This window comes from Helianthus annuus, chromosome 16, assembly GCF_002127325.2.
Source record: "Helianthus annuus cultivar XRQ/B chromosome 16, HanXRQr2.0-SUNRISE, whole genome shotgun sequence".
In the NCBI taxonomy this organism is placed as follows: Eukaryota; Viridiplantae; Streptophyta; class Magnoliopsida; order Asterales; family Asteraceae; genus Helianthus; species Helianthus annuus.
Window position 1 is genome coordinate 73426282 of NC_035448.2, and position 21607 is coordinate 73447888.

General features: G+C 34.4%; 1 protein-coding gene across 3 annotated transcripts; it reads right to left on the reverse strand.

Annotated features, from left to right (window-relative positions):
- Nucleotides 1-12228: 12228 nt before the first annotated feature.
- LOC110918463 (aspartate--tRNA ligase, chloroplastic/mitochondrial) lies at nt 12229-20778 on the reverse strand. 3 transcript variants are annotated; one of them, XM_022162771.2, is made up of 17 exons: nt 20449-20777; nt 19161-19217; nt 18679-19076; nt 18444-18587; nt 18269-18378; nt 18044-18155; nt 17880-17951; nt 15807-15898; nt 15602-15722; nt 15079-15201; nt 14807-15002; nt 14531-14718; nt 14203-14274; nt 14009-14107; nt 13688-13768; nt 13536-13593; nt 12229-12547 (listed from the first exon to the last, which is right to left on the reverse strand). In XM_022162771.2, the coding sequence occupies exons 1-17, from the start codon at nt 20531-20533 to the stop codon at nt 12378-12380; spliced, it is 2178 nt and encodes a 725-aa protein (XP_022018463.1). In that variant the 5' UTR covers nt 20534-20777; the 3' UTR covers nt 12229-12377. The 3 variants fall into 3 exon arrangements, with proteins under 3 accessions (XP_022018463.1, XP_022018462.1, XP_022018464.1); XM_022162770.2 differs by having other exon boundaries at nt 18679-19217; nt 20449-20778; XM_022162772.2 differs by lacking the exons at nt 18679-19076; nt 19161-19217 and having other exon boundaries at nt 20449-20586.
- Between the last annotated feature and the right edge of the window lie 829 nt (nt 20779-21607).

Consider the following 21607-nt stretch of genomic DNA (forward strand, 5'->3'; position numbering starts at 1 on the left):
TAAGATAAAATGTTGGTTTATCTTTAACTGTGAAAAAGACTAATGGGTTTTCGAGATACTTGCTTGTGTTTCTAAACAGATTGATGCAGTTATCAAAATGAAGTGCAGAATACAAGTAAAGTGCAGATTGAGAGTGAAGTGAAGGTGTGTGAAGATGCATGGTAGGATCCTTCTACTACATTGCTGAGAGAGAGAGAGATATGGAAGAATTTGGAAATACTTGCTTAACCAAAGATTGCTAGTTCACTGATCTACAATAAATGAAAGTTTCGGAGATTGGAAGCATCAACTAAGGGGGAGTTTGTTGATGTCAGAAACTATGTAGCTGACGCTATCCAAAGACCAAAAGAGTACAAGATGTTTGAAGACAAAGTTACACTATGAAGCTATTGTCAAGGGGGAGTTTGTTGGTGCATGTTTTGTGACAACAGCTTAATAGTTTGTTTATTTAGTCTTTGGATATTTTGTATAGGGCTTAGCATTATTGGTTGGGAGTTAATTTATGTTATGGGCTTGGAGAATGGCCTGGCCCAGACCAAAGCCCATGTGCAAACCTTGTCCTATATAAACAAGGCTTAGCGTTAGGGTTTAGGTTACACACTTAGAGGATAAGAGAGAGAGTTAGAGAAATCTACAGAGAGTGGCTGAGAGATTTCTTGTGGGTCTTGAATTGTTTGTGAACTTTGTGTTGGATAATCAATAGAAGACCGGATTGAAAGTGTATCGTGTTCTTGATTCTGTTTCTACTCGTTTTCTGTGAAATCTGATCTAGGGGATTCTGCACTCTAGGTTAGATCGACGATTCTGTTACGATCCGCACGGCTCTCAGGACCTACAATCAAGAACACATACGCAGTCCCAAGTGAGTACATAGCTCCCTTATTTAACGCTTTCTAAAAGATTTGGGGTGACTCATACGTGCTAAACCGTTTTTGTCACACCCTGACTTTTGCGGAAGCGTGATTATGGTGTTACTTACTTTTTATCATTGCATTCAACCATATCAAACAACTATATGATAAAACCAAAGATTTGTCATCCATAAAATAAGTTTAAAACATAACAACATTGTCTAAAACGTAGACTTCAAATTCAAGTTTTATAAACCATATGAATTGTGTAAAAGTTCACTAAGTGCTCGTCAAAAGATATTAGTTGTAATCAAGGTTTGGAAGACGTGTCTCGTCCAGGAATAAGACACACTGACCAAACCCAAAGACCATGGATGACATCTTTATACTTAACATGACTTGAAACTCCAACGCCCGCCAGATCCATACTTAATTTCCTGAAATACATGTAGTTTGAAAAACAACAACAAAAGTTGAGCGAGTTCATGTGTATGTGTATGAATAAGCCTTTAAAGTGTGTCTGTATATATGTATGTCCCTGGTATGTAGCAATAACAAAAAACAGATCAATTAATGTGTAGCTAATACATTAATAAGTGACATGGCCTAGGAAGCACTCAAACCTGTATGCGTATTTCGTACCGGCCCCTTCGGCGGAACGACATAGTCACCACATGCAGCCAACTCGGCGGCCCATGGGTGGGGTCGCAACACCCAATAGATCTATCACTCATGCCCCTCGGTCCTTATACAAGGATTAATGGTCTTAAGACAATAGTCTACCCATTCACGTGATCTAGCAGTACATTCCTTAGCTAATCATACCATGTATAAAACGTTTGTAATAGTTGTAACATATATTTCACCCCCGAAGTATAAAACTGAAAACAATTAAAAGAAAAGGGGGACATGAACTCACTGTATTGCGTCTTCAGTATGTGTAACCCAAGTCTCCTCAGCAAACACGACTACCTACAGTGTACTAACGTCTATTAGACGAACGGGCCGTGCCTTTGCTTAGTAAGAAGGTTTTTGAGTTACGTTTCTTGTGTTCCCGATATTATTCCAAGTTATAATTATTTGTTAAAATAATTATTTTAACTCTAGATTATATTTCATTTTGGAATAATTGTTAAACAATATTTCTGTATTAGTACTTCTCAAGTATTTTAACTTTGTATTTCCTTCCCAAGGATGTGGGTATCTCACACATGTGTATTCGTATTTTTGTATGTGTGTCTTTAGCCATGTATTGGCGTCGTATTCCGGTGTATTATTCCAATTAAAAATATACCAATATATTCCCAATATATATTTCCAAAACAATATATTTTCAAGTCTCGCTTAGAAAGTATATTAACTTATTTTTCAAAAATAATGTATTTCAAGAAATTATATATTTTTCCCAAAAATCATATATTTTCTAAATATACTTAGGAAAATATATTTTTAACTCCCCAAAATAATATATTTTCCCTTTGTCGAAAATATGACATACTTGGTAATATGTACGAAAATCATATTTTCACTCCTTTCGTTTCCAAAATAATACTTGCCAAAAATACATTTATAAGAGTATTTTCCGGAATATCTCATAAGTTACGTTTTATCGTTCGGCTTTACAATATTAAGTGTATAACTTATATTTCATTCCTTGTGATTTTGGTATTATTTTGGAGTTGTAAATGTCATGGTATTTTGTTAAGTTATATTATTTTACCCTAAAATAATATAACTATTCCACAAAATAAACAAATATCCCCACAAGTGTCTTAATATAAAATATATATTCTAAATATATTTAACCATTTTTATTTACGAAAATCAACTTCTGATACTTTGTATTTTTGTAACAAAACCTATGGCAAGTTCATATTGAAAAACGAAGTTAAAAACACGCTTGTAAATACTTGTTAGAAAATATTTTCTAAGTGTTGGAATTTTTAGAAAATTTTGTCATAGGTTCCTTTGTAAGTGGTGGTGTCCATGCTATTAAGCATATCATTTTCTTTTCCAAGAATCATTCAAATCATCAACAATCATATTCTAAACAATATTACACGTACCAAGTGCAAAACCATACATTTTACATAATGACATGAACTTGGTTTTTCACAAAAACGCGTAGTAACTTAGTGAAGTGTTTAGTGGGTTTAGTTACCCTCCAAAGTGTGTTTACTTTTGTTAAAATCTCGTTCTCAGGATTTCTAGGTGTTCACAACTTGTGAACTCATTTTACAAAAAATATTTATTTACAACATCTTTATGTTTTACTAGCCTTCCTACATTTATTTTATTTCCAAAAATAATGTAAGTGCAATAAAAGTTATGATCTTTCAAAATCATCTTTTTAACTTGGTTTTTCTTGGAAAATCATACACAAGTCTTGGGTTCACAAGTTTACTAGTTCATTTGGTTTGTTACTTTGTAAGAAAAATCATTTTACTTTCAAGTTCATGTTTAACCAAGGTGATGATTATTTCATGTTGTTGCATAATCATCTCTTATCTTGTTAGGTCATGTTTTTAATCATAACCTAACAAGTTTCACATGATGATCAACATCATATTACCAACAAGTCAACAAGCAATATTCAAGACAACATCATTCTAACAATAGTACATCATGTTTCATCAATTTTTCATCTTATGTAAAGCTTTATGTTCATGATTTATGTGTATGTTCATTAGTGTTCTTGTATCATTCAACATAATATTGTCTTTAACCACTAGAAATATGCAGTAAACAAGGATCAAAGAAGTCTTACAACTAGCTTGAAGCTAGGGAAGAACTATGATGAAGATTGAGTGGTTAAAAGCACACGAATGAGGTCCTTCAAGTTCCGTGAGCACCGAGCCTCCTAAATCACCTTGATACACCTTGAGATACACTTGGATTGCTTGAACTTGGAACAAAAATATGGTGGTGTGTGGGGGGTATTTCGGCCGAGAACAAGGGGGCAAGGGAGGAGAGAAGTTGTGTTGTGATGAAGATGGAAATGTTGATGGTTACTTATAAACTCAATGTTATTATCCAAGAGTCTTTGTGTTCCCTCAAGTACATACAACATCTTATGAGATCTCATCAAATCCAAATGAAGATCTAAATGGGATTTAGAAGATTTAGCGGGATCTTGGAGGTGGGGGGCCACATGGGGCCGTAGACATCAAGGAGGGGGGTTAATGAAAGTTTACAAAGTAAGTAGGTGATTTAGTGGGGGTGTTAAGTGTAAGTCTTGTGTTTAATGTGTAACATGAATTATGTAATGTGTTATAGTGCTCGGGAACCATAACTAGCTTTGCAAAAGTGAACCAATGCTTTTAGCAATATTTTAGTGTTTCGGGTAATGTCCGGTTGTTCGGTTAGATACCGTTCCGTTAAAGTGCTAAGTTATTCCGTATAGTGTCCTTTATGTAACGCTTTTAATTCCCGACACTTAGGAAAGCATACAGGACCATTTTGCCATATTTTTGCATGTTACTAGCATGTTAAAATGCTGATTTTTGTTGATTAATGTAGAATTCTGCACTTTGAGTGGGTTTTAGGCACTTTCCGGCACCTAAACTATCACCTAGTGACGCAGTTTTATAGTCCTCACTTCCCTACACTCCATATTGTGTAGTACCTTGTCTCTGGCTCATACCGGGTCTCAAAACATTGTCTGTCTATGTACTGGCACTGTCAGTATATTTCTGGGTTATCCGCTCACTGTGCTAACTGTGCTTTGTGCATCAAGTATGTCACTAAAGTTTGTATGTAATAAATGGTGTGACAGTATGAAATGTGATGCACATGTATGTATGATACAGCAATCATAAAGCAGTTTATATCATCAATTGTAATTAAGCACAGTCACTAAGCACAAATTTAATATTAATTAATTGTACGGATACATGCAAATTTGACAGTTGTCACAGTTTTCAAGTTTTCAAACAAAGTCTATGGTTTATATAAAATACTACGATTTCAATAATGTGAACAACTTGTTGGTGCGTTATCCATGACACGAATGACATTCATTAGCTTTGGCTGAGCCGACCAGTAGTATGTTGTCGTACCATAGGACTGACAATCCCGTTATCAGACTGTCCACTGGAATTGGTGGAAGTTTGGGAACGACAAAAACTGTTTATGGTTAACAAATCATTTGTTGGTTTGTTAATCAAGTTAAAGAGATCCTCTGGTGGTCTAGTTAAAGATACCCTTTTGTGGTATAGTCAAACACAGGTTTGCATGTATTCATTAAAGAACGACAACAGTTTTCACAATTAAAACACGAACGATTGGTTTATAACACGGACGATTGGTTTATAACATGGATGATTGGTTTATAACATGGACGATTGGTTTATAACACGGACGATTGGTTTATGGTAAGTGATTTAGATAACGAGACGGGTGTAATATGATAAAAGCATGGTGGATATGCCGCTGGTACTTCCTATATATAAGTGCTTTTATCGTATTGCATATCGTAGCGTTATTCAAATCACTTGGACAAATGTTTTTAAACAAGTCACACAACGATTTTCACTTAAAGATATAAACCATATAATGTTTTCTTTTAAATCGATTGATTACTCGGTTTTACAAAAGAAATGTTTTTGGCCAAGATTCATGGCTACAAGGTTTTCTTTTACATATATCAACTTGTAAAGTTGGTTAAATATATTGCAATATCAAACACTTTTTGATTTCAAGGTTCATACTCGTCGACTCTCGAAGTCAGACGAGGTATTGCAATATGAATACAAAGCCATGAATGTGACACACAAAACCTATGTATTGCCATCTTTTTATGCTGACTGTCTTTTCACATATGTTTTAGGAGCCATTGTTTGATGATTTGATTGCATACTTCACATAGGATGGACGCGGGCCTTAGTGACTTTAAAACTCGAAAGACAATTTGATTGAAATAAAACAAAACTTTAAATACCATGTGTTATGAAACAATTTACTGTAACATGACTCCCCAATGTTTCCGCCGCGGTTTGTTATTTTACGCGATCGGGGTGTTACAAAAACTAACATGTTCTTGAAATCTAACATGTACTCGAAATCTCATTACTTCATCAGCTGTTATTAAATAATTGGTTTTGCAAATACTTAATTAATCAGAATCAGATAAACTCTTTACAAAACCAAATAGCTTAACTTGAATGAGCTTCTGATGTATCACTTCTGCCCAAAGGTGATTTGATACATCTATTTATTGTTCAAGTATTATAAAAGCTAGGTTAATTATGCATTACAAATGTGAATGTCTTATTTCTGGCCAAAGCTGATTTAATTCATTTATGTCTAGCATACTTAACAAGTGCATAACTAAGATGTTGTCTCATTTCTGGCTAAAGCTGATTTGTCACAATTACTTTGCACATATACTTAAATGATTTCACTTCTACCCAAAGGTGATTTGTCTTCGTTTAAGTAGAATTTTCAAATTAGTCTATTATTTTGATGTTAGTAATAGACATATTACAACTTCTTCATATAATAATCCTCACATTAATGATCTTTCATTAATCCTATGGTCAATTTTTGTCTGCCTTATTTTTTAAATACCCATAAAATTACTCACTATAGCTTTCTTCTATAAATCAGTCTCTCATCCACTCTAATTCCTAAACCTAGTATGTTTTGCTTGCTTAAAGTTTCTACAAGATTATCTCTTAAATTAAATCATTGATTATCCCTTAAGACACGATAATCCTATTGCTCTCTTCTAATAAAAGTACTACAGAAGAAAAGTAGAGCATGATGAATAGGATAAGTCAAACATGACGTCTCTTATGATAATCAAGAACTCGTCTAACATAAATACTATCACTAAAGTTATTCCAGATTAAGTGTTTCCTAAGACTAATCTATTATCTGTAGAATAATCATAAAAACTCCTAAGATGCATGCCTTCATTTAAAATTCTAAACTATAAGGTTAAGTGGTATATGTGAATACATTATAATGTACAATACCATAACCCATAAAATTAAGGGCTTACACATGGAGATAAGTACATTTTTCCAGTACATTACATACTAAAATTTTCACTTGTACAATTTGATGCCTTAAAAATCAACTATAACACTCAAAAGTACCAAAGGAAATGGAATGTGTTGATAAGCAACATATGTACAAAGAAACAAATGTTTGAATCTGGAAAATAGGGTGTTATCCACCTTACAACCACTAAAACCTTAAAAGAGGATACTTCTAAGGTCCATAGTCAAAATGCAAGTACAAAATTCCACCTCTAAGGTTCTTTAAGGGAGAATCTCATTGCATAATTATGTCATTTGTTTAGGCATAAGCAACGAGCCTATCCATGATTCAAAAGAATAGTTGGATAAATTAATTAGGTAGTCACCTACTAATGATATTTAAATCTGTTAATCTTAATATTCCAATTAACACATGATAAGTTGACTCTAGTTCTAAATGTCTCCTTACCAGAAGTCAACAAATAACTAACATGAGAGTTAGTGAAATTAAATTTTAAGGCTATACGAACCATAATAAGCAGTCTTCTAACAACGCTTCTCGATACCTTACATATTCTGAAGATTAATTGGAATATAGTATCAATACTTAAGCTATGTCATGAAGGTTGTGAGGTTTGCATAACCAACATAAAGTCACACTTACCTTAAACTCTCATATTATTTGTTCTCAAAATCTGGATAGAAACATTACTAAGATGAAACTAGATGATACCTTACACTTTCACAACTTTTGTTATCATGCAATTAAAAAATTTGACAAAAGGAAAATGAGACCTATAAATTTCATCCATTGAAACCGAAATGAGAAATCATGACATGGTTAATGAGGATGATTTTTCATCTAATCTCATTATAAGTGATTTTAAATCATGATGTTAAAAACCCTAAAATATTACTTGGCTTGAGGAATAAGTATGGATCCACCTTAAGTTATTCATTGACATTCGTGGAACTTATTCCAAATGGAATATTCAGACATAATTCATTTATCAATTAAAGATTGTCTACTTGTATCTAAATTTGTCTCATATGGCCCGCAGTCTTAAAGAAATCTATTCATATATATACTTAATAAGATTTCTATTAAATATGTCCCTAAGTTCCTAATAACATCTGGACACTAAGGAAATCAAATAAAGTCTAACATATATATATGATAGGTTCCCACGTCACGTACCTCATTGAAATTTCTCTTGTAGCATTTCTAGAGATATCAAAGATCAGTGGGAGCATTAAGTGTCTTAATAATAACTTGCAATCGTTGCAAGAGGTGGAGGAGTGAAAACTTCATATTACTTCAATTTACACCTCTTCTACAAGACACTGCTCCATCTCGACACTGTTCCATCGAAACTTGTCTCCTTAAATATAGTGCTACACTTACAAAAGTTTCATTGTGGGCACACTTAGATTTCTTACCTAAACAAACATAATACTCAACAAGAGAAACTACAACGACTAACGTCATTAATTTGTTTTCTCTATTAGAATTTGTTGGTCGTTAAATATTGACCCTAAGCATGTTGAGTTCCTTAAGACTTCTAAGGTCACTGGGAGCAGTAAAAGTCTTTATCACGACTCGCAAGGAATACAAAAGGCGGGGGGGGGGAGTCATTAAATTTTACTCCGAATTTAACTCCGATTACACATCTTGTACACCATACTGCACCAACTCTTACGAACTTAGAATCCTAAAAATGACAGCAACCTAACCAAGAGCTAATCCATAAAACCGAAACTTCTAATAAACCTAATAATCAACTCAGGAGGTTATCTAAGTTTAAAACCTACTAACTTTGATGATTACATAACCTCCCTAATTGAAGTTGAAATGGATTTTGGAAACATTTACTGATCCTATCTCTTCTAATTAAGTCATTAGTGTCAATCAATCTTCTATATGGAATAAAACTGTTTTCTAGTAAAACTGATTTTATGTGTTCGAATAACGTTTGGGATTTGATTGAGTTACCTAAGAGTGTTCATAACTAAACCAAATCCTAATACAAATGTTAAGACACAAAGAAGCATGATTGATTGTCAAAGGTTATACTCAGGAAGAGATAAATTATCAAAGAATCTTTCTTACCTATCTTACAAAAGATTTCTTTTAGGATCATCACTGTTCTAGTAGCTTATAATAGTTTTGAGCTACATTAGAAGAACATTAAAACAATTTTCCCTAACAACTAACTTACATATTTACGTGTTCATTAGATAACAACCTGAAAGTTCTGAACTGAAGGTTAAGAACACTTTGTTTGTAAGCCAATAAAATCCATGTATGGGTTAATGCAAACATCATAATGTGATGAAATCTTAACGCAATTATTTTCATCAAGAACCAAGTGCATTAATGTACCTACCTCAAGATGAGTGGGAGCAACTAAGATAAACTTGTCTCTATATAGATGATATTCTATTGACAAGTATATGTTACATAAGTCAAAGCGTTGTTAACATAAACTTTGATATAATAAATCTCAGAGATATCTCTTACGTAATAGATATCATAGCATACCGAGATAGACCCAATGGGACATTAGTTTCGTTCAATAAGTTTAACCTTAACTGGGTCCTTACACATGTAACAAACAATACTGCTCTCCTTTAGAGGATAATAGGATAAATGAGATTATTTCCTTACGCTTCACTAATTAGAAGCCTTATGTAAGTTCAAGTCTATACTCGTTTAGATATTACTCATACTGCAACACGCTAGATATGTCTAAATTAATGTGAAGCATCTAATAGAGTATTACAATATCTTTAAAAGAAACGAGAGGCCATAATTTAAGGAAGAAGTGAGAACTCAAACCGGTTGATTACTCTAACTTTGTAATATTCAAAGATGACAAAATGTAATTTCGGGTATATCCTTATGTCAGCAGACAAAACCTGTCTCATGGAGGAGTCATGATAAACTGATAACAACATCCTAAGTTATAACGACATAATATATTGTTGATCACAAAACAATAGTCACTAAATGTTGTTGGAAATTTATTAGTGGACTCATAAGCTTATTAACTCCATATAAATTATATTGAAGACTTGTTGTGATAAAGTCAGCTACCATGTCTCCTTGAACAGTAACAGTTCGAGAGGTGCTACATTAAATTTCGATACGAAATTAATTATTCGTTTATGAACGAATTGAGGAAACTAAATCTTTGTATCGAATGCATTCATGATATGCTTAAGAATCCTATAATTAAAAGTCTATCATCCATAACTATTATGAGAGCGCCTATAATAATGATGGGTTTATTGATGACTATGAATGATTAACTATTAATTAATTTTCCTCATCAGTTTGATTTTTTATGTCTCTAACATATGTTCTGCCGGTGTAATGACATATAGACAAATATAAATACAAATCAAACGCTAAAGAGTTTGTTTGTATTCTGATCATAACTGTTAGGTTTTAAATTGAGGCTGTAGTATGACTAATGGGGGTCCTTAGTCGCATAATGATTCAACGGCTGTATTTCTCTGCTACGGATACTCATGATAAATGATTACTCGGCTAAGTGGGAGAATGTAAAATTAAATATAATTATTATGATTATATTTAATTGTGTAGCCATTGTAATCATTTATATTATTTGGATCAAAATATATTAAACCTATAATATAATTAGTTGGTAATTGTTGATGGGCCAGATTACCCTTATTAACTAATTGGGTTTCCCCTTAAGTGTATATAAGGAGAATAGGAGATTACTAAAGATGGATTAGGGTTAAGACATTCATAACATCAACACTAAAATTGCCCCCTTTCTCTCTCCATTACTATGAGTTCTTCAACCTTAAAGAATTCGGTACTACCATCATGAACATACATCCTAAAGGGGAACCAGATCATCTTAACAAGTATGTCGAACTCCAATGTTGCGTCTCTAACTGGATTCTCTGCTGGCCTGTCTGCTATTACATATATTTCATTTATGTTTTCTATGATGTTAACTTAAAAGAAACAATTGCAAAAGCTAGTTACTTTACTGAAGTGTTTCATATAAAAGCACTCGGTTATAACCTATGTAGTTTCAATATATGTTATTCTTTTTTCTATTTTCATGAAGGGAGGAAACTGTGGGTCCCATACTTTCATCATGTCTTTGATTAATTATTCTTCATTCATTTTTTACAACATAAATCATTTAGTCTAAGTTTAAGTATTTTAGACAAAGCTGTCATACATAATGTCATGGCCGGTTGTGTATTAATACTTCATTAAGAAGTATGTGTGTCATACAAGTATTTTAGGTTGACATATTTATGTTGTTTGTTGTTTTATGTGATCATGTTGCTTGTTTGGCTCTAAGCCTTGGAAGTGAAATCTTCTTAACGAAGTCATATATTAAATTGTTTCATTAAATTTCTTTTTTTCCTATACATTTGAATAAATAAAAACATTACAATTTTTTAAAAACAGAATTCAAAATCTGTTGTATATTTTTTAAACAAAGAAAGCAAATCTCTAGCTACAATAAATTAAACAATTATGTCAATAATTCCCAACCACAAATAATGTGAAGTTGAAGGTCAGCTGCCTAGCTACAATTTTAGGGCTTGTTGTTATGTTAGGGCTAGATATGGGATTGAAATAAGGGGCTGTTTGGCAACTTCTGAATGATTAAATGCTGAACCAGGAGGGGGTCTGAACCATTAAGTGTTGAACCAGTAAGAAGTCTGAATCATTAAGAACTAGTATAATGCTTAACCCTTCAGAGGCAAATGTCTAACAAATTCAGATTAGATGTCTTAACCATTCAGACTCTGTATAATTCTTAACCATTCAGAGGCAAATGTCTGAACCATTCAGACATCTGCTCACGAAACAAACAGTCTGAACCACTAAGTGTTGAATCAGTAAGAGGTCTGAACCATTAAGAGACTCATTAAAAGGTAAACAAATAGCCCCTAAGTAGACTTGCCCAATTAATATTCAAGTCCTTATTGTTTTCTTCAACACCACTTTTTTTTACTTAAAATGTTCAATTCATGTACCTGGTCCTGGATCATTTATTAGTAAAGTTAATTTATTTTTAAAGAATTTGAACCTATTTTCAAATAATATTTTATTTCATCTACTATTTGCAGCTATTTTATGAAGAAGAAAATAGACTACTTACCCACCCACTTACCAATTCAAAAGGATGTCTAGTTTAAGTACGCAACGATGCATATATTAAAAGCTGAGGATGGAATCATACATGACCACAGAATAATAAAGTACATAAAAACTAGTTTAAACATAAAATTTATAGATTTAAATTCAGTTTAAACAATTTGTGTCGATCACGGGTTAATCTGGTTATATTGTCTCTGAACCAATTTTATTCCTAGATAGATATTGATCTCAATTTTAACACAACAAAATTACTTATGATAACTATAATAAAAATTAAGATAAAATTACAACTGATGAAAGTTTATGAATAGTTTTTTTTTATATAAAAATGAAATATCGATCAAAATGGTTATAAAAAAGAAACATGGATCAAAAAGAAGGCTAATGACGGCGATAAGAGAGTTCTCGGAGTTGTTGAGGGTCCACCTCTGAAGGAGAACGAGTAAGTGCACATTGTGCCGTGGTGGTTTTGGGGAAAGCGATCACGTCCCTTATTGAACTGCTACCGCTCAGTAGCATCACCAATCGATCCAACCCATAAGCAATTCCTCCTGTAAACCCGTTGTCGTTTACTCAAGTCAAATTATCCGAAAAAATAAATATTACAATATGAATGTCAATCAACCATGCAGAGTTTCAGATTTAAAATTAACAACCATCTTGCGAGTTGCGGTAACACTTCAATATATGCAGATCAATTATTGAGAAGTGAAGTATTGTCATGGTTATCAAGTGGTGTTCATCGAATCGAACAACGAATTTTCGAAATACTAGAATCGAATTTTTCAAATAATTTATTATTATTATTTTTTTTTTTTTGCTTGAATTCGAATTTGATTAAAAGCTGGTCAACTCGATTCGAATTAAAATGCCAATTTGTATTCAACTAAAAATTTGAATTTGAATTGAATTCCGAAAAATTCAAACAAATTCGTTTTGATTCAAATTCATTTAAAATATGTAAATCGTTATGGGTATTTGGGCTTGGTAATGGGCTATTTTAGGACTTATATTTGGTTTATAGATTAATTTATACTATAGTCCAAATTAAAGTTATATGTGCGTATTATATATAAATATAATAAATAAATATGTAACATTTGAATTCGAATTTCGAACTGAACTTATAATTATAACCTCGTATTCGATTTACTGGACTCCAATTTAAACTGAAGCGAATTCAAATTCTTGATAATCGAATCGAATTGAGTCGAATTTCGATTTTTGGGACCCACATCAAATTCTGCACACCCCTAAATTAATCATAGTGATTTCTTGTAAGACTAGCTTTTTAAACTCATCTGAACATTGAAAAATAGCCCGTTTGACCGTAAATTTGAACTTAAATAGTCAACAGTCTCAAGTTTTCTTGTGTCGTTTCTCCAAATAAACCACCGATTAGTTTTAATTTAAAATTATTGGCAGTATTGATCTTGGCCAGCAACATATCTCCAATCTTGATAGATGGATATTTTATTAATATTTGACTTATTAGTCAAACATTTTTAATTATTCGTAATTAATTCTAGAATCACATACCGTGTGGAGGAGCACCCATGTCTAGCGCTTCTAGAAGATAACCGAACTTGGCTTCAGCCTGCAAATATATAGTTAATTACAGATTAATAGTTAATTACAGATTAATTTATATGGAGTTCAACAAACAACCGCTATAAGCTGTATCTCCTCACCTGTTCAAGAGAAATGCCAACAACTTCTAGAACCTTCTGTTGGACATCACGCCGATAAATCCTCAAACTTCCTCCACCAATCTAAACGAACAAATCGAACCAATTAAATATAAAACTTTATGAAAACATCTTGTAAAAAACTCAACATTTTAACTTGTCGGTTGGATGCATATGGTTGGTTCTATGTCAAATAAATGTGATTATGGGTCCCACTTTTATAAAAATAAATGTGACTATTCGTACAATGCTACCATTTCATATGTGACCATGTGAAAAAATTACTAATATACCCCTTCTCTTAATTTAATATAAAAAGAGTACCTCAACGCCATTGTAGACCATGTCATAAGCCAACGCACGAGCAGAAGCAAGATCATTCATGTCTTCGGGGTTAGGGGCCGTAAAAGGGTGATGAAGTGCCTACAAAGATTTACAAAACGAAAATTAATATTTAAACTCTTTATTAAGATTTTTTTTTTTCAAATTTAAACAACACTCTTTCCCGTATTACAAACCTCAAGCCTCTGCTCGGAATCATTCCATTCAAACATCGGAAAATCCGTTACCCACAAGATAGAATGCTTAGACTACATATATAAAGAAAATAAGAATTAATAACATTTCAGAATAATATGCGTACACATGGTTGTAGAAATCGCTAGTCGCTAGTCGGTCGGTGAGGTGGGGACTAGCGATTAATCGGGATTAACCGGGGATTAATCGGATATAATCGGGATTAATTGTAATTAATCGAAAATTAATCAAGATTAATCGATGCCTAGTCGGGATTTTTACAACCATGCGTACATACAGAGGTCAAAATGTATTACGATGAGAACTTACATGGTCAACCAAGCCCAACATGTTGGCTACATACAACCTGAGCCGGTCTAAAGTTTTGTTGACCGACGAAGCGGGACCCACTGCAAACAAGATAAGGTCACCTGATCCTGCCTCGCATCTTTTCAAAAACAATTCTTTCTTAGCGGGATCCAGGCTTGATGTTAGTGCAGGAACCCCTTCGAGTTGACCTACAAATAAAGTATTGTTGACTATATAATAATGTGCACACACATAACCATTGACTTTAAGGAGCATATGTATGTATTTAACTATTACCATCTTCCTGTATCTTCAAAAACGGTAAACCCTTGGCCCCGGATTTAATCGCTTCACTAACGATGTCACCTTTTTTAAGAGCGGTGTTGGAAAAAGCTTTTGCTCCTGAAGGGATGCATAATACTTTGATTATTCCGCCGTTATTCAAGGCATTTGTGAAAACTTTGAAAGAAGAATCGGAGAAAATATCGGATACCTGCAATTAAGACGATAGAATTGCTAAGGGTTATATGAGTCTTTTAATTTAAATGAAGCGGAAAGTAAATATTTACATCTTTGAGTTCAAGATCAAAACGGGTATCGGGTCTGTCTGAGCCATAACGGTTCATTGCCTCGGCATATGTAAGCCTCGGGAAAGGGTTTGGTAGCTCAACACCTTTTATATCTAAAAAAACCTGCAACGGGAAACATTAAAACATAAAAAAAATCCAATACAATTTTGGAGTCAATTCTTTATAAGCAAAAAAGAAATAGAGTAAACTACACGGATGGTCCCTGTGGTTTACCAAAATTTTGGATTTGATCCCTATCCTTCAAAAAGTACGTGGATGGTCCCTGTGGTTTGCACTTTGTAACGCATTTAGCCCCAGCCAACAAATCTAAAGGTTTTAGCAGGTCAAAGTTAAGAACTAAATGAGTTACAAAGTGCAAACCAAAGGGACCATCCATGTGACTTTTGGCAATGTTGGGGACTAAATGAGTTACAAAGTGCAAACCACCGGGATCATCCGTGTACTTTTAAAAAGCTCGGGACCAAATCCAAAATTTTGGTAGGGGTACCATCAGTGTACGAACCTTTCGAATTAAATCTTCATTGAGGCTTAACATGTCCTCGAGAGGGGTGAAAGCCAATTCCATATCCAATTGTGTGAATTCAGGTTGTCTATCGGCCCTTAGATCTTCATCCCTAAAACATCTGCAACACAACAATGCTGGAATTAGTTAAAAAGTTAGACAAAATCACATTTAATAAGAAAAAAAAAAAAGATAAAAAGGTTACCTTGCTATTTGATAGTATTTGTCAAAACCTGAGACCATTAGCATTTGTTTGAACAGTTGTGGACTTTGGGGCAAAGCATAGAATGTTCCTGGCTTCATAAAATGAACTAGAGTGAATCAGGATATAATTACTATAATTTAAATATCGATAAGATATTTAGGATCTGTAGAGACCATTGTCAACCAAAAGCAAAGTAAATTTTGCTAAAATGGAAAGCATATCAAAATTTGTACCTTTGTAAAGATCTTGGTTTTAAATTGTGTGATGCGCTCCAATGCGCTTGGTCCAAAAATCTGTTGTGTGATGCGAGCGCATCACGTGATGCGCTCTTTATAAAAAATATTTATACATAAAAACTTATAAAAACATACTTAAAGTAAAACAAATGACGTAGTAAGAAGATAAGAGTTGTGCTTTTTGGTTCAAATCAAGCATACCAAGATATTAATTATTGAAAAAAACCGAACCCAGTTCATAAAATCTGGAAAAAAGACTTAAGAAACAATGTTGTGTGGATCAGAGCGCATTATGCGATGAGCGCATTATGCGAAATGCGGCAATATTCACGCATCACGCAAACGCAACGCATCAGTTGTGGCTATGCGCTCTCATCAGCGCATCAGGCACATCACGCAGTATGCACGCATTATAAAACCAAGGTAAAGAGTGTGTGTGCATACATAAAAGCATCCTCTATGCTTCTAACTTCAACCAAAAGCTCTCTTATGTTCTCATATATAATGCACTTTCTATTTTAACTGTATCTGAGATTTATATATAGTTGAGTTGAATGTGATTACTAAATCAAATATTTGGTTAAACAACTCAATGTTTATGGACTCCTTATATATTGGTTGTCCTAAATTGACCAGTTAGTGGTAAATTATACAAAGATCATAAGCGAATAAAGATGTTGTAGAAGTTTAAATTGAATGTATAATTCATGTGATGACGTTTCTTGACGTGATTTGTTTGTAAACAGTGGAATACACACCAACAATTAAGATGCTAGATAGACTTATGTTGTATTATTTTATTTAGAGTTAAATGCCATTTTAGTCCCTGTGGCTTGGGCCATTTTGCCAGTTTAGTCCAAAGGTTTCATTTTTCGCCGATGGGTCCAAAAAGGTTTCCCCATTGCCATTTTAGTCCACTGGGTTAACTTCATCCATTTTTTCTGTTAACAAGAAGGGCAATTCGGTCATTTTATATGTAATTCTGTTAACTAGAAGGGCAATTCGGCCATATAAAATGACCGAATTGCCCTTCTCGTTAACATAAAAAATGGATGAAGTTAACCTAATGGACTAAAATGGCAACGATGAAACCTTTTTGGACCCACTGGCGAAAAATGAAACCTTTGACTAACTGGCAAAATGGCTCAAACCACAGGGACTAAAATGGCATTTAACTCTTTTATTTATCTAATTACCTTGTCGTCCTAGTACCAAACGGAAGAGAGTGTGTGTGTGTGTGTGTGTGTATTGCATGTATTATGAGTATGCAATCATGGTTTTAAAAAACGGTTGAGGCGTGCGCCTCAAGGCGCGCCTCGAGGCGAAAAGCCCAAAAAACGATTCTAAGGCGCGCCTCAGGGGTCTTTTATTGTATGTGCGTCTCAGAAGGGCTGAGGCGCTAAAAAGGCTGCACCTCAGGGGTTTTTGGTATTTGTTTTTGACTTTTTGTATCAATTTCAAGCAATTTATGTCTTTTTTATGTGTGTTTTTGATGAATTTGATGATGAATTTAGTTAGTATTATTATTTTTGTAAGATATATAATTTTTATATTTATTTTTTAATTCTGCCTCGGGCTTACGCCTCGTGAGGCGAAGAGAAAACGCCTCGAAAATCGTTTGCGTTTTTTTAAACCTTGTATGCAATTAATGTTACGCATTCAAGGTATAAATATAGGCATATAGCCATCATTGACAACTACCTTACAACATAAAATGTCACACGTAGCTTTAAATAGCATATCGCCAACAAAAGATCATATTATAGAAGATAAAGAAGGATCCCAAAAAATTAATTGGTCGAATTAAAATTTAGCTAAATAAAATAAATTAAATTACCTGAACTCTTGATGGAACCAAATAATCCCGAGCACCTTCAGGAGTTGACCTAGACAGTATTGGAGTCTCAATCTACCTTACACCCATCAAAACAAAGTAGGAATTATAACTTTTTGAATTAGACATTTTTAAATAAATTTGTACTTAAATTCTATAGAAAATACCTCCACAAAACCATGCACATCTTCTAAATACCTCCGCATGAGCTTCACCACTTGATGTCGCAGCATTATGTTGGAACTCATTTGTGGTCGTCGTAAATCAAGGCAACGATATCTACAAAACCCATCTTAATAATGCTTTTAACCAAAAAGAGTAACCAAATGGACTAAAAAAACATCTTTAACGTAATTCTCGATAAAATAACAACAACAACAACAAAAGGCTACCTCAAGCGGATTTCCTCTTTAATAGAATCTTTTGCGTCATCTACACTGGTAACCAAGAATGGCAACTTAGCCTTCACCGAATTCAACACTTGAACTTGTTCTGCAGTGACCTGAAGTATGTATTAATATCTTTTGCATCATGGTTTCGAAGAGGTTAAATTATATGTGATCCGACCTCTATCATGCCAGTCTTCATGTTTTTATTAATGGAATCGCTTGGACGGAGCCGAACAACGCCTTGTATAGACACTACATACTCAAGTCTCAAGTCATTCACCATAGAATGAGCTTCAGGAAATTCATTTGGAAGTGTTGTAACCTGTTTTATACATATAATAATAATAAGCATTCATTCATACACCAAACAGAAATTGATAAAATCAAATGTTGATGTTCAATAGAAAGCGAACCTGAAGGATTCCAGAATGGTCTCTAAGATTAATAAAAGTAAGGCCACCATGAGCCCTATGAAGTGCAACCCACCCACACAACCTAACCTCTCTACCCACATCCTTTTCACTCAATTCACCACACAACCCATTTCGATTGATCCATTCAAGAGTGGGTGTTTCATGAACAGATTGCTGTGGCTGTTCCTTAGAAGTTGTGGTCGGGAGATTAGAGACAACCGGTGGTTCGGTTGTAGAAGCAGAGAAAGATTTTGTTAAAACTGGTTGGAGGATTATGCGATTGAGTTGAAATAGAGAGCGGGTCTGGGTTGAGAGGTGGTGGATGGATCGGGTTGCTATGTCGGGTAAAACCCGGAGGATTACAGACATGGTTTTTGCAGAGGGTGACAAGGGCTTATCTGCGAATTCACTATGAAGAATATGAGAGTAAGAATGGCAATGGGCCGGTTTTGGACCGAGTATTGGTAATCCCACCCTCGTACCTGGTTGTAATTTTTTGTCCCATACCCGGCCTATTATCCGTCGGGTATCCGGCATACCTGTAGGTATCGGGTATACCCGTTAGTTTCTTAAAAATACCTATGGGGACAAATGTGCAATTTGTTCACAGATCGAGTTTGAAACGATTCGAATTCAAATAACTCGAAATCGATATAATTCAACCAAATTGAGAAAAAAAATCTGAAATGTACATGAAAAAATAATGCAAGAATTCATCTTTCATAAACAAAGGTAACAAGTTAGTAACAACTCAATCTGATCTGTGAACAAATATAACAGTAAACTATCATCCTTTTATGCAATATGGAAGCAACGGTATGTGAATATAATTAGCAACCTACTTAAACAAATTTAGTAACTGGATTTTAAGAAATAATCTTTGAACACTAAACAATTTTGTGTAAACAAGAGTATAAACTTTATGCCAACAGTATCGAACAAGATGACATACTAACATGAAAAATAACTTAATCTGTGAACAAGAATCCATTTGTTCAGCAATGATCCTAGTCATATAGTAATAAGTGCATGTAGTGTTTATATATATATATATATATATATGGAAATTGATAATATGATTCTTTCGGGTATTATTCGGGTAAATGGGTCAGGTATCGGGCGGGTATCACCAAAACCCATACCCATACCCAATTTTTTTCCCTTTTTAAGCCCATACCCGGCCCATATCCATCGGGCTTAGGGTATACCCTGCCCGTATGTTTCGGGTTTCGGGTATACCCATCGGGTTTGGGCTTTTTTGCCATCCCTAGATGAGAGGGTAATTAGGAATGTGATAAGATCAAAGTTTTTACAGAGATACTAATGCATAGTTGAAGCACATGTGAAGATTATTATGTGGCTTCAAGTGGGAGATTGTTGTGTGTGAAGCCAAACCACTTGACAATTTGATCAACCTGAGGTCAGCAACGCTGATCAAGTTGATAAGGGGATAATTGTCTTGGTAATCCAGATTTCATAGGATAATGTTTTGGAACATTCTTCTCTTTCCTCAATCTTATATATATGAGATTGTTATGTATCTGTAAAATTGTACCAAAAGCTCAATACAAATATTCCTAGTTACCAAGAGTGGATGTAAGTCAGAACCGACCGAACCACTATAAATCTTTGTGTTCTTCATCAGAAAATGGTGTGTGTGTGAGTTCTGTGTTCGTGTGTGTATCCTGATCCTAACAACTGGTATCAGAGCTCAGGCTCTTGTTGTTGAACACGAACACAGAGGTGTAGAAGGAGGAAGAAGATATTGACCTGTGAAATCAGAACTAGGGTTCTGATCAGAGACGCTCGTCAGCCTCCGCCGCTCGTCACCCGCCGCCGCTACCGCTCTCTTCATCGCGAAGCTAGGGTTTCCGATTGAAGACCAGAAACAACACACCAGCCGCCGGGTTTCTGATCAGAGACCGCCGCCAGAACCACCGTCATCGTCGCCGTCCGAATCGCCACCAGAATCGTCTCCGCTGTCGCGACTGTCTAGAGTTCCGACGAACCCGTCGCCTACTTGTTTCTCTTGGGAGATCGAGCAGTGGAGCAGAAGAAGAAGGAAATAAAAGTTTGCAGAGCTTTTTTTTGTTCTGGTGGAATTGGGGAAGAAGGAGAAGCACGTCCGTATTTTATTTCTGGTGGAATTGAAGTTTCCAATTGATCAGAAAGGCCCCTCATCTTTTATTTTTGGTGGTGGAGAAATTGAAGTTCTCAATTTATCAGAAAGGTCCCTCAACTTTGAACAAGATCTCATTATCCATCAATACTTGTCCCTACCATTAAAGCTTGAAACAGATAAGTTATTTGTTTCTGATTATTGCTTTCGCTTGTATAAATTACCACTTAGCAGTACAAACCCGTTTGGTTAGTAGTAATTTGGTAATTTTTTTTTAATGGCAGAAGATAGTAAAATCAAGATTGATAAGTTCGATGGAAGTGATTGTGGATTTTGGAAAATACAAATTAAAGATTTATTATATCAGAAAAATTTGCATTTGCCTATGTCAGGTGAACAACCAGATGACATGTATGATGAAGAATGGAAGTTGTTGGATAGACAAGCTTTGGGTGTAGTTAGGCTTTCTTTGGCAAAGAGTGTTGCTTACAACATTGTCAATGAAACAACCACATATGGTGTATTGAAAGCTTTGTCCAACATGTATGAAAAACCATCCGCTTCAAACAAAGTACTCCTCATCCGACAATTGGTTAATACCAAGATGAAGGAAGGCATGTCGGTTACCGCTCACATAAATAAGTTTAACTCAATTATCTCTCGTTTAGCCTCGGTTGAAATAAAGTTTGAAGATAAAGTTCAAGCACTACTCCTTTTATCATCGTTTGGTCAGGCACAGTCACAGCTGTTAGTAGTGCATCCGGCACTACCAAACTCACTTTCGATAGTATTCGTGACTTGATAGTAAAC